This window comes from Grus americana, chromosome 28 (genome assembly GCF_028858705.1).
Source record: "Grus americana isolate bGruAme1 chromosome 28, bGruAme1.mat, whole genome shotgun sequence".
Lineage (NCBI taxonomy): Eukaryota > Metazoa > Chordata > Aves > Gruiformes > Gruidae > Grus > Grus americana.
The window spans coordinates 2,685,741-2,704,503 of NC_072879.1; the positions used below are offsets into that span (position 1 = coordinate 2,685,741).

Sequence of the window (18,763 nt, forward strand, 5' to 3'; positions counted from 1 at the left end):
CCGAGTTGCAACACAAAGCAGAAGTGGCAAAGCCGACAGCATCCACCACCCGTCCTGAGGACACAGCCTCAAAAAAGGAAAGAGCCTCTCTGGCACATCAAGAGGACAATTAATGCTTTCTTCAAGCCAGGCAGGCAGGATAACCCAGTAAATCAAATGCTACCACGGCCTCAACTCTCAGCCCAGCTCCAGCTTTTAAAGCTCTTCCAGGGCCACTTCCGTTGCCCTCGAGCACTCCGAACTCCGACACAACAAATCCCTGCCCGCGCCAGCCCGCTGTGATGGGCAGCGCCACAGCAAGCCCCAGCTCTTCACCCCGAGTCCCCATACAGTACTCACGATTATAAGTGCTTTACATACATAGTTCGACATCATGCATATACATTTCTACGCGCTAAGGCCCTTGGCTCAGCGGAGATACCGTCCTCCTGCAGCAGAGAGGTCCTTCATTTTGCATAGGGCTCGTAGCATGCATTGGACTCCGGCCCCCCTCCTGCTTCAGCTGGCAGGATCTGAATCTGCAGCGGCCTGGCTAGCTGCTGCCCATGCACTTGGATATTGTAGTGGGAGTTCAGCAAACACCAGTACTAGGTAAGCAGCCGATTATGAAAAGAACCATATTTACAGAGCTGCAGTTAGCTTCAACGGGTTATATATGCAGAGATTCACCCAAGACAGCCGGAAACGACGAGCTGCGCGTCCCACAGATTCTGCCGGCAAAAACACGGGTACCAACACGGATTTCACAGCTTAGTTGGCACAACTAAGGCGAGAGATTCATCGCTAACTGGATCCTCCCTCCCCAGACAGCAACACTCAAGAGGTGGTTATGACACTAGGGAACAAGACAGTGAGGTGGGGCACGGCACAGAGTGGAGACCTCAGCCGAAAAGCCCCACGGAGGATGGGGTTTCTCCTTTCTAAATGAGTCTCTGCACAGCAAAGCAACACCCCTTGTACCAGACACCACTGCAGCCTGCAAGATCACTGGGGGAAGTGAGAGTGGAGGATGCACGCGCTCAACCGAGCCTCCTCCTCTGCCTCCTCCGGCAGCCAGGCAGGGAGCCCCTCGGTTGCCAGGGTGGTGACACACTGAGGAGTTGGGAACCTAGCTCTACAGTGATGCATAGCAGGGCGACCTGCCAGCAAGAAGGGGATCTGACCTGCTTATTGGGGAAGGGGAGGGGGCTGTGCTCGCCCACAGCAATTCAAATCACAACTGAATTCCACCTCCTAGAGGCTGGAGCCCACTGGGAATCAACAGCCCAGCCTTTTTGTCCCATCAGCCAACACGGGTTTCAGCTACTGACCAAAAGAGACACCAGGAACGGTCACAGACATCTTGGAGGCTCTGGAGGGGCAGGAGCACAGAGACTCAACTATACAGGATGCAAGAGTCCAGAGCCAGAAAAGCAGTGCCCTGGGGAGAAGCTGAAGGCAGCTGTTGTGTTGTGCATGGGCTGCTCATCTGGCTGGTGGCTGGGAAAGGACCGGGTGAGCCAGCGTGACATTCAGGGAGTCATTGTGCTGCACCAGGGACGTGTGCTTGTAGTGCAAGACCAGGTCCTTGAGGGAGGCGTAGAGGTTGTAGGGTTCAGCGAACCCGTAGCCGGTCGCCGTTTTGTAGATCACGCAGTGCTTGGTGTCACCATCCACCCTGCCAGGGAGACAAGGGAGCACAGGTCAGCAGTACACCAGGGAGCCCTGCTGGGACAGGGACAGCGGAACACAAGCAGCCGTCACCGCAGCAGCCCAAAGATGCATCAGGCCCTGGCAGGAGGAGCTGAGGCGAATGGGAGACCTGGGGGAAGCCCGGCCTGCCAGCTGATGGCTCCGCCAGCCTCCAGCATCTGGCAAGAGAAGGGCACAGCGATGCGGGAGCACAGCCCGCACCAGCTCCATCCTGCCACATCTGTGCAGGGGTACTCACACCACGGAGCAGGCATAGCATCCCTTCTGGCTGCTCTCGCGGATCAGGAAGGTGCCGTCTCGCTTGCCACACAGCATCTCTTCTGCCTGCAAGCGGTTGATCTTTCCCACGTACCACGTCCGCTCCTCGTGGTGGGGCAGCTCCTCCTCATCATCCATCATGGAGTACTGGCTGCAATCGAGCACAGGCAGGGTCAGACCTCCTCGGTTTGGGCATGTGGCCCCCGCATTTCCCCTCCCACTGCTAGTTGCCATCACCCCTTTCAGCAGGGAAGGCGTCCTCAGCTCCCAGGCAGGGAGACGGGACTTGCCTGCGGCCCCGGAGCAGGCAGAACCGGCTGCACCTGCAGCCCCCCCACGTCCCACAACGCGCCAGCAAGCACACTCACTCCTCCGTCTCGTTCTTGATGCCCAGCCACTCGTTGATTTTCTTCTGCCGGGCACCCTTCTGCGTCAGCCACCTAGGGAAGGAGAGCAGAGCTCAGCGCGGGCAGTGTGCCCATCCGGGCCAGACACCACTTGCGCAGCCATCGCCAGAGGGCAGCAGCCGTCCCCTTTCAGGGACCCCTGTGCCCTGAGGCTGCATGCTGCAGGGCTCGCTCCTGCACCAAGTGGCCCACAAGCCGGTCCCACAAGCCTCAAAGCCCTCAAGGAGCCAGCTGGATCGCTCCCAGGCTAGGCTGGAGGGGCGGCAGGGCCCCACTCCTAGCCCTCCGCAGGGGCAGGCACTACGTACACCAAATACTGGTCCCGCAGTTTGCGCAGCTGCATGAGGTCTGGCTTGAGGCTGTTCATGCGCTTGTCAATCTCCCGGTTCTCCGAGGCTTGTTTCTTCAGGTCCTGCTCCAGCTTCATCTTGCTGTCGTGGATCTCTGTGATGCGAGACTTGAGCTTCTCCGAGTTCATGAGGATCCTGGGAGAAAGAGGGGGGTTTAGGCTGTGAGCCAGAGTGGGGGAGGCAGAGGAGGCAGCCTGCCAGCTCCAGCCCACAGCATGCTGCTGGAGAGACAAGGACTGCACATGCCTTGGCTCCGCGCTGGGCCAGGATGATCCTTTCAGCCCCCAGAGCCTGTCCCCAGGCAGGGCAGGTCACTGCCCCCCCCCATCCTTACCGTTGCACCTCCTTCTCGTTGCCCTCCCGCCGGAAGCGCTCGATGTACTCCTTGCTGCATTTCTCCTGCGTCTGACACTGCTCCTCAAAGATCTTGATTGTCTCGTTGAAGGCCTCAATTGCCGTCCTCTTCATCTGCAGCTCCTAAAAAGGGAGGGGAAAGCTGAGGAAGGGGAAGGATCTAGGCAGGTTTCTGCCCAATTGCATCCCCTTTCCCCCTCCCCAAAGCAGCACTGTCCTTGCTATAGCTAAAATAGTCCCGTCTTCAAAGCCCATTCTCTGGGGAGTCCCCTTGAGTCCAGCAGCAGACAAATGGGGCAGTGGGTGCCCGATCTCTGCTCTCCTCTGTGCACAGCGGCTGGCTGCCAGTGATGTAAGGGCAGCCTGCGTACCTGGGATGTGCGTGTGTACTCCTCGTACAGCAGGTCATACTCCCAGCTCTTGTCCTGGTACTGCTGGTGATAGACCTTCAGCTGCTCCCCAACGGCTTCCACGCTGTCCTCTTTCACCACTTGGTCCTGCCATATGCACAGTCTCAGTCAGGACCTGCTCCTGCCCTACAGCAGCCTCCCGGAGAGGCAGCTGGTCCCCCAAACCCCGCCCCCAGCCCCTCATCACCCCACAAAGCAACATCCCAGCGCAGGGGAAGGGGTGGGACGTTGTCGTCTACCAAAAGACCAGTGACAGACAAGCAAAGGGCCCTGGTTCAGGCTGCGCTGGCCAGCCACGTCCCCGTGGCATGGGCCTCACCTGCTGGTACTTGGAGATGGGGTAGAGCAGCCTGGTGTCCAGCTTGGCATTGTACTGGGCGAGCGACTCGTGCCGGTAATGGGTGATGAGCTCCACCACTGAGCCGAAGGTCAGGGGCTCTGAGAAGCCGTACTTCCCTTCCCGGTGAAAGATCTTAATCAGCTTGTTATTGCCTCCCTTCCTGTGGTGGGGACGGGAGAGAGGGCACTTAGCACCATCCCAGCACTCTAACCAGCCTGACGTCTGGGTGTCCAGGCAGCCATGAGCGCAGGGACACATGCTGACAGCTCCGCACCAGAGTGGCAGGGGCTCTCGGAGGACCCCGGTGCCCTACCTGAGCGTGAGCGTGTACTCGCCCTGGATCTTGCTGGAGGCATCGCGCACCAAGAAGGTACCGTCCGGTGTGTCCCGTAGCTTCTCGTTCACCTCCTCCCTGTGAGGAACATGATTGTCATGGCCCCTGAGGTGCAACCAGAGTTCCCCTAGACAACCCGACAGACAGGGAACCCAGGACGTGAGCTGCCTGCCACCCCCTTACCGGGAAATGTCACCCCAGTACCACTCGGCGTCCTGCAAGGGCACGCTGTTCCCATTGGCCAGGCTGGCTGCACTGGGCTTTGGCTTAGGTGGTTTTGGAGGCAAGGCTGTAAGAGAAGCAGGATTGAAGCAGGGTGAGCCCAAGTCTCAGCTCCCCATCCTTGCCAAGGGAAACTTCTCGGAGCACTGAGTCCCCCTCCCTGCAGCGATCATCTTGGGAAGCCCCGCTTGGCCACCACGCTACCAGGAGCTGCTCCAGGCACATCTACAGCAGCAGACGGATGCCTCGAGCAGGCAACCAGGCACAGCTGGGCTACAGAAACACCCTGGGCAACCTGCTCACAGGGGCAGAGACTCCACACCCACAGACCACAAACACCAGCACCTTGGGCCGCGAGGGGCATCTCAGTACCTGGAGGCAACTGTTCTGGCTCCAGCTCCTTTGCCTGCAGAAGTACCTCCAGAAACAGTGCGGAGAAGTCAGGGCTCAGCTCTGGGCTGCAGGGAGAGAGGAGCCAAGTAAGAACAGCGGTTGTGGGGGAGAACTCGGCACTGCTCCCGTGCCCCCTGGGCAAAGCCGGGGTCAGCTGGTTCATCCCAGCTGCCAGATCCCAGGCTGACACAGAAGGAAGGGCTCTGCCCTGGCTTCAAGTCCCGCTCTACGTGCTGCCAGCAGTTTAATCCCACGCGCAGCGAGGCAGGGGCTGCGGGCAGACTTGCTGTTACAGGCTGGACTCCTTGTCCTGGCAAGCACAGCGGTTGACACTTGGTACGTGGCTGGAACCTGAAAGCCTCGTGTACCTGGCGCCAGGCAGCCGGAGGAGAAGGGGGCCGAAGATCTCTCCCAGGGCCCGAGGGTGGAGGCTGTTGGTCTCGGCCTGCTGCGATACCTTCCCCAGATGCCGGAGCAGGAACTGCAGGGTGAGCGTGTTCTGGAGCGGGACCGCAGGCGACTCCAGGGCCAGCAGCAGCTGCTTCCGGCAATTCTCCGGCTGGGGGATCTCTGGGGAGAGAACAAGACACGATGGAAGGGCTGGGACAGCCAGCACCACTCTCCACGCTCCAGCTGCGTCACAGCATGGGAGCACTGTCAGCAGCAGGAGCCGCATGCCAGACCCCACTGGGACAGGACTTATTTTAATACCCCAAATGCGTCCATCTCGCCCAGACACCCATTCCAAAGCACAGCCAGCGGAAGCCCTTACCCTGCAGGACACGAAGGACGTCTCCGTGCACGGGCACTGGCACCACGGGGGAGGGCAGGTCCTGCAGGTAGCCTCGCAGCACCTCACCCAGAGAGTGCACGTCGAAGGGCTCCAGGTCGCCCAGGGTCCAATCTGCTGGGGCACAGGTTTCCCATGGGTGGCGGGCACAGCACCCGGCACCCAGCCGGAAGCTCCGGTGCTGCCAGCACCCATCCCAGAGACCATCACACATCACCCAGCAATCATGGGACACAGCAGCCCGGCACCATGAGGGAGCTCAGGCAGCCGAGCAGCTCGCACAAAGGTGCCTGGCAGTGCCCCCTGCACTCCAGAAATAAGGTGTTCTGGGAACCCAGAGCCCCCCCAGAAGGGGGCAGAAGTCATTTCAGGTGCCCAGTCCCTTTGCCCTGAGCCCTGTCACTGGAATCCTGGGCACGTACGACTCTGGCGAGAGTTTTGTTCCCTGCTGCTGGTAGAGACAAGCACGGAGAGGGAATGAGCTGACCATCCACACACCGAACCCAACGGGGAAAACGTCTCCCTCAAACCGTGTCGTCCCATGAGTGCGAGGCGCGGGCTGTTGGGACAGCACATAAAGCCTGTCCCAAAAGCAGCGCAACCAGAGCTGAGATTTGCAAACATCTACGGAAGGGGACAAGCCAGTGCGGCGCTGGATGAGGCCCAAGCCCAGCTGAGAGGCAGACAGCTCTGAAGGCTCCTCGGCAGAGACATCAGCCGCCAGCACAGCAGAGCCAAGGCTCCAGCCACCAAGCTGAGCTGAAAGATCCTCCCCTGCTTATTAGTGGTGTGACAGAGCCAGAGAAGCCTCCGCCAGCCCATCAGCAGAGCACCCTGAGAGCAGGGCACCCCGAAGAGTCAGCAGGAGACAAGCACAGGGGTACACTTGTTGGCCTGCGAGTCTCCGAGCCAGCACCACGTCCCTTTGCTCCAGCCCACAGACGGTGGCAGGAACCTCCCCCCGTCCTGTCCCTTCCACAGGAGAGGGGGACGTGTCGGGACGAGGACGGCCCAGCCCCACAGGCAGCGTGCTGGGAGTCAGGAACTGCTGGGGACAGGCGAGCCTGGCCTGGATTGCATTATTGCTGGCGCTGTCACATCCACTAATCTCCTCCATCTGAGCCGATTCGCCTCCTCACCACGCGGAGCTGGTTCTTACCGGTTCTCAGTGCTTGCCTCAGTTCGGAGCCAGATGTCCTGTACAACATCTCGCTGTCTAACCCTGCGGAAGCGGAGACGCTGCTGTTAGCTGCAAGCTGTACAGCTCTCAGTGCACGCACCGTTTCGGTGCCAGCCCGGCAGCCGCGTGCTGGCTGGGCAACGGCTGTGGCACGGCTAACCAGGCCTGGATGGTGTCCTAGCCATCCTCCTGCAGATGCTGCCGCAGCCCCCTTGGCCCCCAGGACACCCAGTTTGGTGGCCCCGTTTCTCCCCCACGGCACAGATCTGGGCTGAAAGCATTTCCCAAATGCCAGCATCCATCCAGGATGCGTAGGCATCCTGTGTGCAGGACCCAGCACTCTCACCCCATGCCTCTGCACAGGATAGTGCAGCAGGGTCAAGTCCGGCTCTGGGGAACAGGGGCTCAAGCCAGGGAGGAGCGGGAGGCCCCCCTCTTCTGCAGGCAGCTGCGTCCTGCATGTCCCACAGAGCTCGGTCCAATACCAACAGCTTTTAAAGGCAGCTGCCCGCTCCCCCCCCCCCCCCCGGCCCTCACTGGGGGTTTTGGGGGATATCAGCCCGTTCGTTCTCAGCACCCCCCTTACCTTTCTTCTCAATAGCTTCCACCAGCTTCACCAGCAGTGGTGGTGCAATCTCAGGTGGGCTGAACTGCTCCTGCAAGTCTGGGAGGGGAGACCCTGGGGGAGAGGGAGAGAAGGGGTCAGCCGCAGCTCAGCCCCCAGCAGATGCTCTGCAGCGGAGCTGGGCCAGGGTACAACGAATGCCGCTCCCGATGGCAGTGTCTGAGAGCGAGGAAAGCCATGGCCACTGGCATGAGGCCACGGCCCACGCGAACACTGCACAGAGGCCGTGGGGAACCTGCGAGCTGGCCCAGAAACTGGCACAGCACTTACTGAGCCCAGCCTTGCTCTGAGCCCCCGACGGGGTGTGCGGAGGGGGATCCCTGCTGCTCCCTGCAGAGCCTGTCTCCCTGGGGACCCAGCACCCCAGGCAGGCAGCGCAGGGGTTACCAGGGCTCCCGGAGCTCAGGCCGGGTTCAGTCCCAGCCCGGCACAGGGGCTGCACAGAGCTGGTGGAGGAGCGTGGCCAGGGAGCTCGCTCGCGGTGGTGAGCTGTGATTAATCCAGCGATTCAGACAGAATGCCATGTCAGCAAATTCCTGCCCTTGATTGCTCGTTTAACGTGGAAACCAGCCCTCTGCCTCCCCCTCCCCGTGAGCCCACAGCCTCTGTGCAAGCTGTTACGGGGTGCAGACAGCCTGCGGCACAGGATGGAGTCCCCCCCTTCCTGGAGGATCTACAGCCCCACATCGGGTGACGTTTCCCTGTCACCTCCAGAAGATCTTGAGGTCCTGGCTCTGGGCACCCCCCTTCCCCCATGCTGGAGGGGTGACGCATGCCGGGGCAGGAGCACGCAGGCCCGGCCAGGCAGCTGCCAGCAGGCAGTTTGCCAAAGGATGAGCGGTGCCAGGCCCTGTCTTGCTTCCAACTGAACACCAGCCGGTGCAGGAGGCTCCTCCAGGCCGGTCCACAGCACCGGGCAGACCCTGGGGAGCCCACAGTCGGTGAGGACACCCCGCACGCTCCACTCTCAGGATGCAGAGCCAAAAGGCTGCTCCCCATTGCGAAACACGGCTCTGTTGTCACGGATCTGACCCCAACTCGCCTGGTGTGGTCTTGCCATGAGGCTCAGCAAGCTGAAACTCCGCACCTGGCTGAGCCTCCTGCACCCACGGCCTCGCAGGGAAGACAAAGCAGCTCGTGTTGGTGCGGCTGCACAAAGGGGAGCAAATGGGGCAGGCACCCAGAAGGGCCTGTGCTGCTGGGGGTGCGCGTGTGTGTGTGCAATCCCCCACCAGTGAGAGCCCCTGGGCACAATGAGGGGCCCAGCGTGGTGCTAGTCAGGGTGAGGAAGCTGCAGGCAAGCTGCCAGGCTGGCAGCTCCGAGCCTGACCCTTGGGAAGGGCTGAAGGGAGAGTAAATACTGGCGCTGCCCACGTGGCCTGGCCGGGAATGTGCTGCTTCAGCAGGCAGCAGCTTGCCTTTTTTTATCAGGCAGCCTGTGCCGGAGCCAGCAGTGGCTCCTGAGCCTGCTGGGCCTCCAGGCTGGGCCGCCGTGAACAAGGCCGCTCACAGCACAGCCGGGGCAGCTGCGGAAATATTTCCGAGCCGCATTTTCCGCTCGCATTCTCTGCGGAAGGCAAACACCAGCAGCTCGTAAATCCACCGGCAGAAAGCACTGGGTCTCGCCGCTCTGCGGGGCCAACCCGACACCCAGGCTGCGTGACAGTCGTGGCACTGGCCCTTGCTCTGCGTGTGATACCTGGGGCTAAGGGATCCCTGCCAGCCAGGGCAGGACCTGGGAAACAGGGCAGAAACACTGCCAGCTATGAACTTCGTGGGGCATCCAGGAGAGATCTCTGCACCTCCCGAAGTGCAGACCATGAAGAAATAACACAGGCTTGGCTTAAATACAGTTTTTCTCAGTTGCAAAAATGCATTTCCCCACCAGCATCCCAGCAGGCTGCATGTAAAACAGCCCCAGGCATTTGCACAGCCACCCCGCAGCCCTCGGCTGTGCCCAAGGTGGAGGCTGGCTGTGGGGATGCACCCCCAGGGATGAGGACAGGGTTGGCACCCCCTTTGCATGCCCTGGTACCCAAGCCTCCCTCTGCTCCATCCCCAGGCAGAACAGGCTGGCTTTTGGTTTCTTTCTCAACCATGTCTTTTCTGTGCATCGGGAGCTTTGACACATCCTCACCCCTGCGCAGGGCAGTGGATTTGACCACCTAGACACCTCCACCAAGCCCTGCTTGAGAAGTAGGGGAGAGAGCCCACGAAGGCATAAATACAGCCCCCGAGGGAGTGCAGGGCTGGATGCAGGCAAGGCCGATGCATCCACCGCAGAGCATGCCCCAGGCTCCCAAGAGGAGCCGCTTTCTTGGAAAGGCAGGTTGCGAGTGGGATGACTCAGGTCAGCGGCTCTCCTTGCCAACCCAAACGCACAGCCTGGCCGTGTTCCCACCCTGCGGAGACATTTCCTGGGGCCACCCCTCCGGCTCCCAGAGCAGGGGAGGGAGCTGCGGGGAGCAGCGCACACAGCCCCACTGCCCCGGTTTCAGAGACAGGGAGTCCTTTCCTTTCCTTAAATCCCAGAGGTATTTCATGCAGCTGGAAGCATCTGATGGGACAGCCGTGGCTCCCAGGCAGAGAGGGACAGGGACCAGACCGGGAATGCACTCTGATGCCCACCAGCTCCTGCTGCTGACCCTACTCCTCCCATGCACGAGGTCTTCTGCACGGCACGAGAAGAGCAACAGCAGGCAAAGCGTGGCTATTGCCCCTGTTTGCCGTCTCAGAGCACCCGGAGCCTGCTGAACCCATGCCACAGGGCCTGCGAGCACGAAAAAAAAAATAGGCAAAGAGAAGGCAGCTGCTGCAGCTCTACAGGCAGCGCTGAGGCACAGCGGCTCTCCCAGCTCCAGGACCTGGTCCGTGCCAAGCCCAGCACTGGCTGGAAGGCAGCCGCAGGTGCAGGGCGGCCCATGCCGTGCCCGAGGGCGGCTGCCCAGCCCCAGCCAGAGCTCTGCGATCTGCAGGGAGGGGCGGGTGCCAGGCAGACAAGCAATTAGCTCCAGTTCTCGGAAGTACTCTTCTAGACCCTGACTTTTCTCCTCTTGCCCAGAGACAAGTAATTGTGTGTCTCAGCAGGGCTGAGTGGCTCTTGGCAGGGAGCAGTGTCCTGGGCACTCCAGAGGCAGAGGCAGGGGGGTGGTTGGGAGAGGTCGGGACTTATTCTTAAAGGGAAGGAGTGGGGCAAAACCCTCAGCGGAGCAGGGAAAGGGGCCAAGGACCACAGGGATCCTGGCTGGTCATGGGCCAGAGAGGGAGAAGGCTCACCCCAAGAAGCTCTGCTAAGCAGATCGATAAGCTGGAGGAACGTGCTTTTTTCTCGGCCAGGACCGAGTGTGAGCTCACAACTCCCAGGCAACTCAACCGCACTGCTGCCGGCAGGGCAATTCAGTGCTGCCGAGCCAAGGGCTTCACCGCTGTCCCGCAAAGCCACTCACACACCCTCGTCTGCTGCACACCGGGAGTGGAGGCATCTCGGAACAACACTGCAGACAGCAGGGCTTACCTTGCTCCAGAGCCTCCTGCAGCCGGCAGCTGCTGGCCCCTGGCGTTGCGGGCAGGGGTCTCTGCACTCGGGGCCGGTGAGAAGGGACAGAGATCTTCACGGGCCCCACGTACTCCACGTACGTGCCAGGAAAGTCACCCTTCTGCTTGGTCCGCTCATTGACACCCAGGATCCAGCCGATCTGGTTGGGGGTCTGCTCATCCCCATCTTTGAAGCCCAAGGCTTGCAGGGCCCCCTTGGTCACCACCAGGATGTCCCCAGGCAGCAGATCAATGTCCTCCTCGCGTTCCTTGCGGTAGGGGTAGAGTGCACGGTACTGGAAGCCATCGGTGCTGCCCATTCTCTCTGCCGTGGGGAGAACGGCTCTAACGGTGAGACAGCACGTTTCAGGTGGGAGAGGAAGGACCTCAGAGGCAGCTCTCCCCCATCAGCACTCTGAATGTCTCTGCATGAACCAGCACCCCAAGAGCCTGGTCCGGGTGCACCAGCACGCTTAGGTGCAGCCCCTTTTCCTTAGCTTGAAACCACGATTCAACCAAATTATGGAGCAAAGGGAGAAGGAGACAAACATAATCCAGCACTTGTGAGTGGGCATGCAGCAAAGAAAGAGGAGATCACGGTCCACTTCACCAAAAAAGAAGGTTTCTTGAAGTCCGGGGGACAAAAGCACGGCACGCTTCCAGCCCAGAATGGCGTGGCATGCTACGTCTCCCTTCCCAGTGCCTGCAAAGAGAAGAAGACGCGTCACTACACAGTCAGGCACCCCGCACCCTGCCGAGACACCAACGTTCAAACCAGGGGTTCATCTGAGCAGCTGAGAGAGGCAAGACTCATTTCTCTCCTACCTACCAGCTGATGCTGAGCCCTGGATCCAACCAGGACATGCTACTACCAATTTACACTCCCAAAAGCGAGAGAGGAGCAAGCAGCTACACACAGGAATGCCACCTCCCCTCTGCTACAGTCAGGCACCAGCTCTGCATCTTAAAGAGGTTCACTCCTGCTTCTTCAGCTTAGCCTCCTTGCAGCACTTATGCAAACAAGAAGACAAGAAGTGGGACAAAACAGCCTTTATGCAGGAACTTTTGCGTACAGAAAAGGGTGATCCTGCAACCACCAGCTGGAGGCCCTGAAGAGGAGCAAAATAAACATATTTAACCTTTTCTTGTTAAATCGATTACATTTCACAGTTCACCTTTACATGTCCCCATGCAGTCCCACACAAAGTCATTTTCTGAAGGTAGCTGCCCACAAATGTAGGTTAACCAAGCTTTCAGCGAAAGGCTTTCAAGATGCTTTGCCATTCCCACAGAGCAGCACTTCAAAGCTTTGCTCTAAGCAAAGTAAATTTTTGAACTTTTCAAAAGCACCAACAGCATCAAGTGCGGGCACGGGTTCTTTTCGCAGAGATGGAGGTGAGACAAGTTAAAATAATCTTCAGAAGCCTTCAAGTCTACTTAGAGCTTCTAACTGCCTTTCAGCTATTCAGAGAGAAATTGAAGCATATGCTGCCTGCCCTGCCCAGAAATCCACCAAAAAAGAACAAACCTGGGTTATAACATGTTGTTGAAGGGACGTATGGGCTGGGGCATTCCCACCAGCCGAGCACGTCCTCTTTTCCCATCCCCTCCTGGCCGCACGGGCCAGTTTTCCACCTCCCTTGGGCAAATCTCAGCCTTCCAGTTCCCGCAGCTACGGCATGCAACCAAGGACTGGACCTACAAGGCACCGGGGCAACCCAAAACCAGCCTTCCCAGGAACACCCTAGGCCTGCTGAAATGCTGCAGGTCCTATTAACGACTTGAGCTGTTTCGGCCCAGAAACCACCGAACCCAGCTCAAACTCTTGAGTCTCATCTGAAAACTATTAGTGAGCAGGAAGGCGCTTCTCGGGGCTGTGGGAGCCTCTGCAGAGGGAGGCGAGGAGGCAAAGGGAGCCAGGGCACCCTTCCTGGCGGGGTCAATGCACAACCAAGCACGGCACAAAGCCAAGGCTGCTCCGACCGCTGGCTGGACTCTGCAAGAGGCACTAATGTTGGTGATCTGCAGTATTTCAAAATAACCCTTCCAGGCCAGCAACACATTACAGTTCGCATCAGCTACACAAACCCCTCTTTCCTCCTGCACGTGCTACCTCCCCCTCACGCTACCAAAAAGTCTGAGATCGGTGCGAGTGCCTCAGGAGAAGCCAGCTTCACCTCTCCGCAGCCAGGCTCTCCAGCCCAGCACCACGCTGCATGTTCCTTCCCTTGCCAAAGAAGAAAGGCACAAAGAGGCCGTGGCACACGAAACCCGTGCAGCAGCCAGGGCTCGCGCTAGTTGCTTGAGCTTGGGCAAGCATCCCAGGCAGGCTGTCTTTGCCATGAATGAGCAGGCGCTGCCCTCGGGGAGGCAAGACACTTGCGGTCAGGCTCTGGCGGGTGGGGAACAGGATTGAGCCTGATCCGGGTTGTGCAGAGCTTCTTTGGAGCTCCAGGAGCAACGCCAGGCTGCAGAACTCATGGAGAGACCCTGGAGACAGGCGGTATTTGCGGAAGAAGCAGTAGATCCCAGCACAGCCGTCGTGCAGGCTCCCACCATGCCGGGACGACGGCTGCAAGGAACTCGCAGCAGAGCCCACATTTCCCCAATCCAACTGGCCCCAGCCAGGAAAATATTACTTCATAATCCAGAGCATAAAGAGAGATTTATGACCAGGCTCACTGCCTGCCCCTCGCCCCTCTGAATGCTGCCTGTCAGGGTCCGACGGAGCCGAGCCGGCAGTGCCGGGGGCACTGTCTGACTGCCAGGGGCCCGAGCGGTGCTGCCTGCTGGGAAAGGCTCCAGCAGCTCCCACTCCTAGGGAAGGACAGACCCCATAATGTACCCGGAGGCAGCGGAGCTCAAACCCAGCAGGGTCCATGCTCCCCTGCAGGCACCTCCCCAACTTCCAACTCCAGGCACCTCAGACAAGCTGGTGCAGTCGAAGAGGCTGGAAGGACAAAATGCTCAGCCCTGGCAAACTTGTTCAGTAGCTTTTAAAAGCAGACCTGCGTGGAGGGGTGGGAAGAAGAGAGAGTCGCTCCGGAGTGCTGAGTCTCTCCAAAGAGGAGGTCCCGTAGCTCCCGCTCCAACAACTCCTTCCAGCCTCCTTCCCTGTGGTGGGAACACGGAGACACAGCTCTGTGCCACCCTGCTCTCCACATCCCAACAGGTCACTGGGCACGTGAAAAAATACAGATAACTTACAGCCAGCCTTGTCCTGGAGCAGCCTCACCTGCCTTCCCCGTGCTCAGCCCACACGGGGATCGAGTGCCCGTGAACGGGGGTGAGGAGCCCCTCAGGAAACCCAAATCCACATAGCTAATGCCAGCACCATCCTCTCCGACCTCTCTCTGCCCTGCCACAGACCCAGCAAGTGGCTTCCCAGGCTGAGCCGCGTGTGTGGGATGACAGCCGCCGGTCAGGAAAGCTCTGCACCCCACAGAGAGCAGCTGACCAAATCAGTGTGTCTCTGGGGAGAGGCAACACACTTCCCAAAGCCCTGAAACAACTCTTTGGAGGGAAGGTGAGTTGGGGAAGGCAGCGCCGAGAGCCCGGGACACGCACGAGCCTGTTGGCTGAAAGCACACCTCCGAGCCAGGGCTCTGTGTGCACAGGAGAGAGGGAGCAGCTTGCCAAAAGATTTCAGCTGGGCCCAGCTCCCGGTTCGCTCGGCTCTCGGAGAGGAACCTCATGTGTCCGCGCTGGTGAGCACTTGCTTAGGCTGCTCTGAAAATCCCATGCATCAGACATCTAAATACCTTTGGTAAATCTATCTCAGCGCCCAGAAACAATCCCTCGATTCATTAGCTGCTGTCAATACTTTCTTTGTTTAATATGTTGGTTTGAAACAAAAAACACATTACAAGTCTTTTTGTGTGTGCCCAGCACATAAATAAAAGCATCTTAACGTTTTAAATGTGGTTCCTGTGCTTTTTAACCCAGTTCCAAGCACAGTTCAAAGTGCAGCTTGACTCAAAGTGAGACTGAGCATTACTTTCCCTCCAGAATGCATAAAAATATTTAAAAGAAGAATATGCTTAAAACAATCTACGCAGCTCAAATCTTTCCAAGTTACATCAGATCCTTAGTGAGCAAAAAACCACCAAATGGTTTTGAACTGTAAAATGCTACATGTTAATGGGTTACAAACAGTAAAAACAAACCTCTCCTTTAACAAAAAGGAGAAAATAGGACAACGCAACTAGGGATGGAAATAAAAATGGACGTGGAACTGCCTGCCACATATCGTGCCCTATCACGACAACTGCTGCCACACTGAGTCTTTCTGACCTGCGCAGCCAGGGCACCTCTGCTGGCCCTGCACCCTGCTGGAGCGTCAGAAGCTGACGGTGCCAAGCACGCCATGGGTCACGCGGCATCCACAGGCACCCGAACCACTGAGCAGCACTGGGGTGGAGAGGGTGAGAGCTTGGGAACCCCTGGTTTATAATTCGGGACAGACAGAACAGCAATCCCCTGTGCTCCCGTGCAGCTTCCCGGGCCGGCTCCCTGCCCAAGAGCCTGCATGACGACTTGCAAGGCTTGAGCCACAAGCAAGGCCGTGGTGGAGGCGGCAATGCCATGACGAGCCGTGGAGAAACGAGCAGGGCAAGCCCGCAGGGAGCTGGTGCGGGTGGGAAACGGAGCTGGACACGCTCCACCAGCTGTCCCCAGGGAAGAGGCCAGAGGAGTAGGGAGAGCCAGTGCTGTGCTGGGGGCTCACGATCCCAGGCTGGTGACAGCCACGGTGCTGCCAAACCAGTTGGTGTTTGCCTCTGAACAGGGAAAAGCGGCAGGGGTGGTGAGTTATGCCATGAGCTGTGCCCAAGCCAGGCCCACTGTCCTGAGAGCAACCACATTGCAGCAGTGGCACGGGGCAGCCAAGGCCATTTTCACCTCTTTTCTCACCAAGAAATGCTTCCCGTGCAGCCGGTGACAGAGCCTGAGGAGTAGCAGCATCCTGCCCACAGCCACCAGCTGCCCTTTGCTGGGGATACAGAGCATTTGCTGCTCAGACTTACATTTCACTAAATATTTTGTTTTATTCTCTGAAGGCCAAGTAAATGAAAGGATATTTGAAACATTTCACTGAAAAAGTAAATGTTATGGTTAGCAGGGACCTCAGAAGCCTCATAAATCCCTTCCTTGGGATGACTGATACCTACCTCATTTTTGAGACAACTGGAGGTCTCAGTGACCTCCTCCTCAAAGGCTGGACAGTCCGAGAGGGTCTCAGGCAATCTGCTGACCTACTCCAAGACTTCTCTTACTGTCCAGAGGTTTTTCCTGAGGTCAGACTTTCTTGCTTCAGTTGAAGCTCGTCCTGTTCCACATCAGGAACTTTCTTTTATTTGGCCAGAGACTTTTATACACTGGCACCAAGCGGAGAAGGACCAAGCACCCTGTATGTCCCTTTGCTCCAGGCTCCTTTTACACCAGTCCCAAGCAGCAAGAACACACTACTTCCATTTTAGGAAGTTCATGGGGCAGGGTTTAGTTTTTGTGTTTTGGTTTTTGTGTTTTTGTTGGTTTGTTTTTTGTTTTTTCCAGAAGCAAACCCAGGAGCTCTATTTTGGCTACTTCCCTCAAAAATTACAGTTCCAAAAAAACTGAGTACATGAAAAAATTCCAACTGCTCTTGCTAGCTCATCTGCTTAAAATCATGTTCCCTGGGGTATTTGGAATTTGTATGACAATTTATTAGCAGCTCTGCACAACGCAGCAATCACACGAAGTAACCTACAAGGTGGGAAGCAACCACATTAGCAGGCCAGCGTTATTTGGATATCGGTTGAGAGAGACAAGACCTTCCAACTTGAGAAATTCACTGTCCCTTCCTCTGTTTGCTTTTTATCTTCCATTACTCTGTTACTTTAGCTCCAAGCTGTGGCTCCAGATATTCCCAGAGGAATTAGAAGAGCCTTCGATATTATAAATACTCTTTTTCATTGTAAACACACCCCGGCACTCAGAGCAAAGCGCCGGCACTCTGACACAGCTCCAAACTGGCTCCACAAACCACTCTGCTCCTCGCCGCATTCCAGCTGAGCCGCGGTTTCTCTTCCAACCCAGAGCTTTTGTCCAGTGAGACCCAACTGCGGGCAGAAAGGATTTTCCTGTGTGCTTAAAAACCTTGTTCTAGCAAGTTAAAAACCGAGGGTTTGGGGCAGCAATCACCTTTAGGATGACCGAAGCCTCATTGTGAGCCACACGAGCAGATCGAAGCACGATCTGCCCACGTCAGAGAAGAGAGTCACCAAAGAAACCAAACCATCGCTTGGACTTTCCCACATCATGGAAGAGTCGATGACTAGAGCAGAGGCCAACCCAGCCTCAGGGACACACCAGCCCTTCGCATGTTAGGGAAGGGCGGGGGAATGGCCAGGAAAGCAGTGATTTAGGCTATATTTACTCAGCTGTCTCCATTCTCTGCTCTCACAGAGAAAGTCATAGGGCCAGTTCCCCAGTGGCTCTAAGAGCTGCTTGGGAAATAAAGCTGTGCATTAATGGGGAGGAGAGGCAGCCATTCCTCTGCTGCGCCGGGCACGGGTGCCAAAAGGCGCAATACTGGTGCCATTCCGGATCTCTGCAGCTCTTGCAGAGCTCGTTTTAGGCAGATTTCCCCCCCAGGTTTTATTTCCCATTGAACATGGATCCTCAGATTTAGAGGTACGTGACTGTGGGAAGCTTCCTCTTTAGGGGGCTGAGAAACGTTCCCTAGGATTGGAAGGGACACAGAGCACAAACCTCACTGGAAAGAGGTGGGCTGGCCACCAGCCCAGAGCCAGGGTTTTGGGACAACCGTGTCTAGAGCCAAGAAAGCCACAGCCACGCTGGGCCAGGCTCCGGCACATCCAGCTGGACAGGCGCATCCCTGGGCCATCTGGCCCCGGCCTGGGGTCTGCTGGGGCAGAACTGTGGTGGGGCCAAGCCCTCAGCCCAGGCTGGAGCCGTGCAGCCCTGACAGGCTGCTTTCCTCTGGCTCTGCCACCCAGAGAGGGTGCCCAGGACCCCCAGCAATGGGGGCCGCAGCTTGCCAAAGGGGGGGTCCCTGCACTGACACCGCTGCAGGGGGAATGGCGCTGAGGTCCCCGTGCTGGCACTGCTGTAGATGGAGATAGCCTGGGGGGGTCGGGGGGCACAGCCCTTGCACAGGGAGGGGACAGGCACCACGGGGGAGGGGAGGGGCCACAAAGCTCTGGCACAGGGAACCGGCCCTGGGCACATCGGGGCGGGGGGGACAGGGCCAGCCCGGGGGTGGCATGGCCCGGGGCGGGGTGGGGGGGTGACACTGCCCTGGCAGCGGGGCACTCTGCGCTAGCACCACCGGGATGGGGACGGGGACAGCCCCGGTGCTGCCCCCGGGGAGGGCGCAGAGCCTCGGCCCGGGGGGCCCGGCGAGGCGCTCCCACACAGGGCCCCCGGGGCGCAGCACGCTGAGGGGCCGCGCTCACCGCCGGTCCCGACGCCGGCCCGCCCGCCAGGCCCCGGGTCTGGTTCCGATCCCGATCCCGGCTCCCTCACCCCCGGCCCACCTCTCCGCCGGCACCATCCGCCGCCGCTCAGCTCCAGCCCGCTCCTGCCTGCCAGACCGGCGGCAGCCTGGGAAAAGGCCCGAGCACCGCCGGAACGGCCCGAACCCGCCCCGGAAAGACGCGACAAATGCCGGAGAGGAACGAACCTCCCCGAAGCCTCGGCGGCCCCGCCCCTTTCCTCGACCGCCGGTCGCGTTCGAGCCACGCCCCTCGCCCGAGCCGCTCCGGAAGGAGCCGAGTAGCTGCCGACGTCAACCGCCGCTCGGCGCTGCGGGAGAGCGTGGTGGCGCCCCCTCGCGGCGGGCAGCGACCGCCGATCGGGCACTGCACCGGGAA

The 18,763-nt window shown here is 58.8% G+C and overlaps 1 protein-coding gene across 1 annotated transcript; it reads right to left on the reverse strand.

Annotated features, from left to right (window-relative positions):
- Positions 1-635: 635 nt before the first annotated feature.
- On the reverse strand, positions 636-18,550 carry PIK3R2 (phosphoinositide-3-kinase regulatory subunit 2). Its single transcript, XM_054805605.1, has 16 exons — positions 18,428-18,550; positions 10,870-11,592; positions 7,317-7,409; positions 6,710-6,772; positions 5,533-5,664; positions 5,129-5,330; positions 4,740-4,825; positions 4,329-4,434; positions 4,125-4,223; positions 3,791-3,971; positions 3,433-3,558; positions 3,042-3,184; positions 2,666-2,842; positions 2,319-2,390; positions 1,931-2,101; positions 636-1,657 (listed from the first exon to the last, which is right to left on the reverse strand). The coding sequence occupies exons 2-16, from the start codon at positions 11,207-11,209 to the stop codon at positions 1,465-1,467; spliced, it is 2,184 nt and encodes a 727-aa protein (XP_054661580.1). The 5' UTR covers positions 11,210-11,592; positions 18,428-18,550; the 3' UTR covers positions 636-1,464.
- Between the last annotated feature and the right edge of the window lie 213 nt (positions 18,551-18,763).

What these genes read in the sequence shown, in the direction of transcription:
- PIK3R2 (XM_054805605.1), bottom strand. Translation starts at nt 11,209, where the DNA reads ATGGGCAGCACCGATGGCTTCCAGTACCGTGCACTCTACCCCTACCGC. An exon ending in GAGGCAAGCACTGAGAACCG is followed by an intron (nt 5,665 to 6,709) that starts GTAAGAACCAGC and finishes GTGCCCCAGCAG; the next exon opens with ATTGGACCCTGGGCGACCTG. An exon ending in CTGCGGGACCAGTATTTGGT is followed by an intron (nt 2,391 to 2,665) that starts GTACGTAGTGCC and finishes CTCCTTCCCTAG; the next exon opens with GTGGCTGACGCAGAAGGGTG.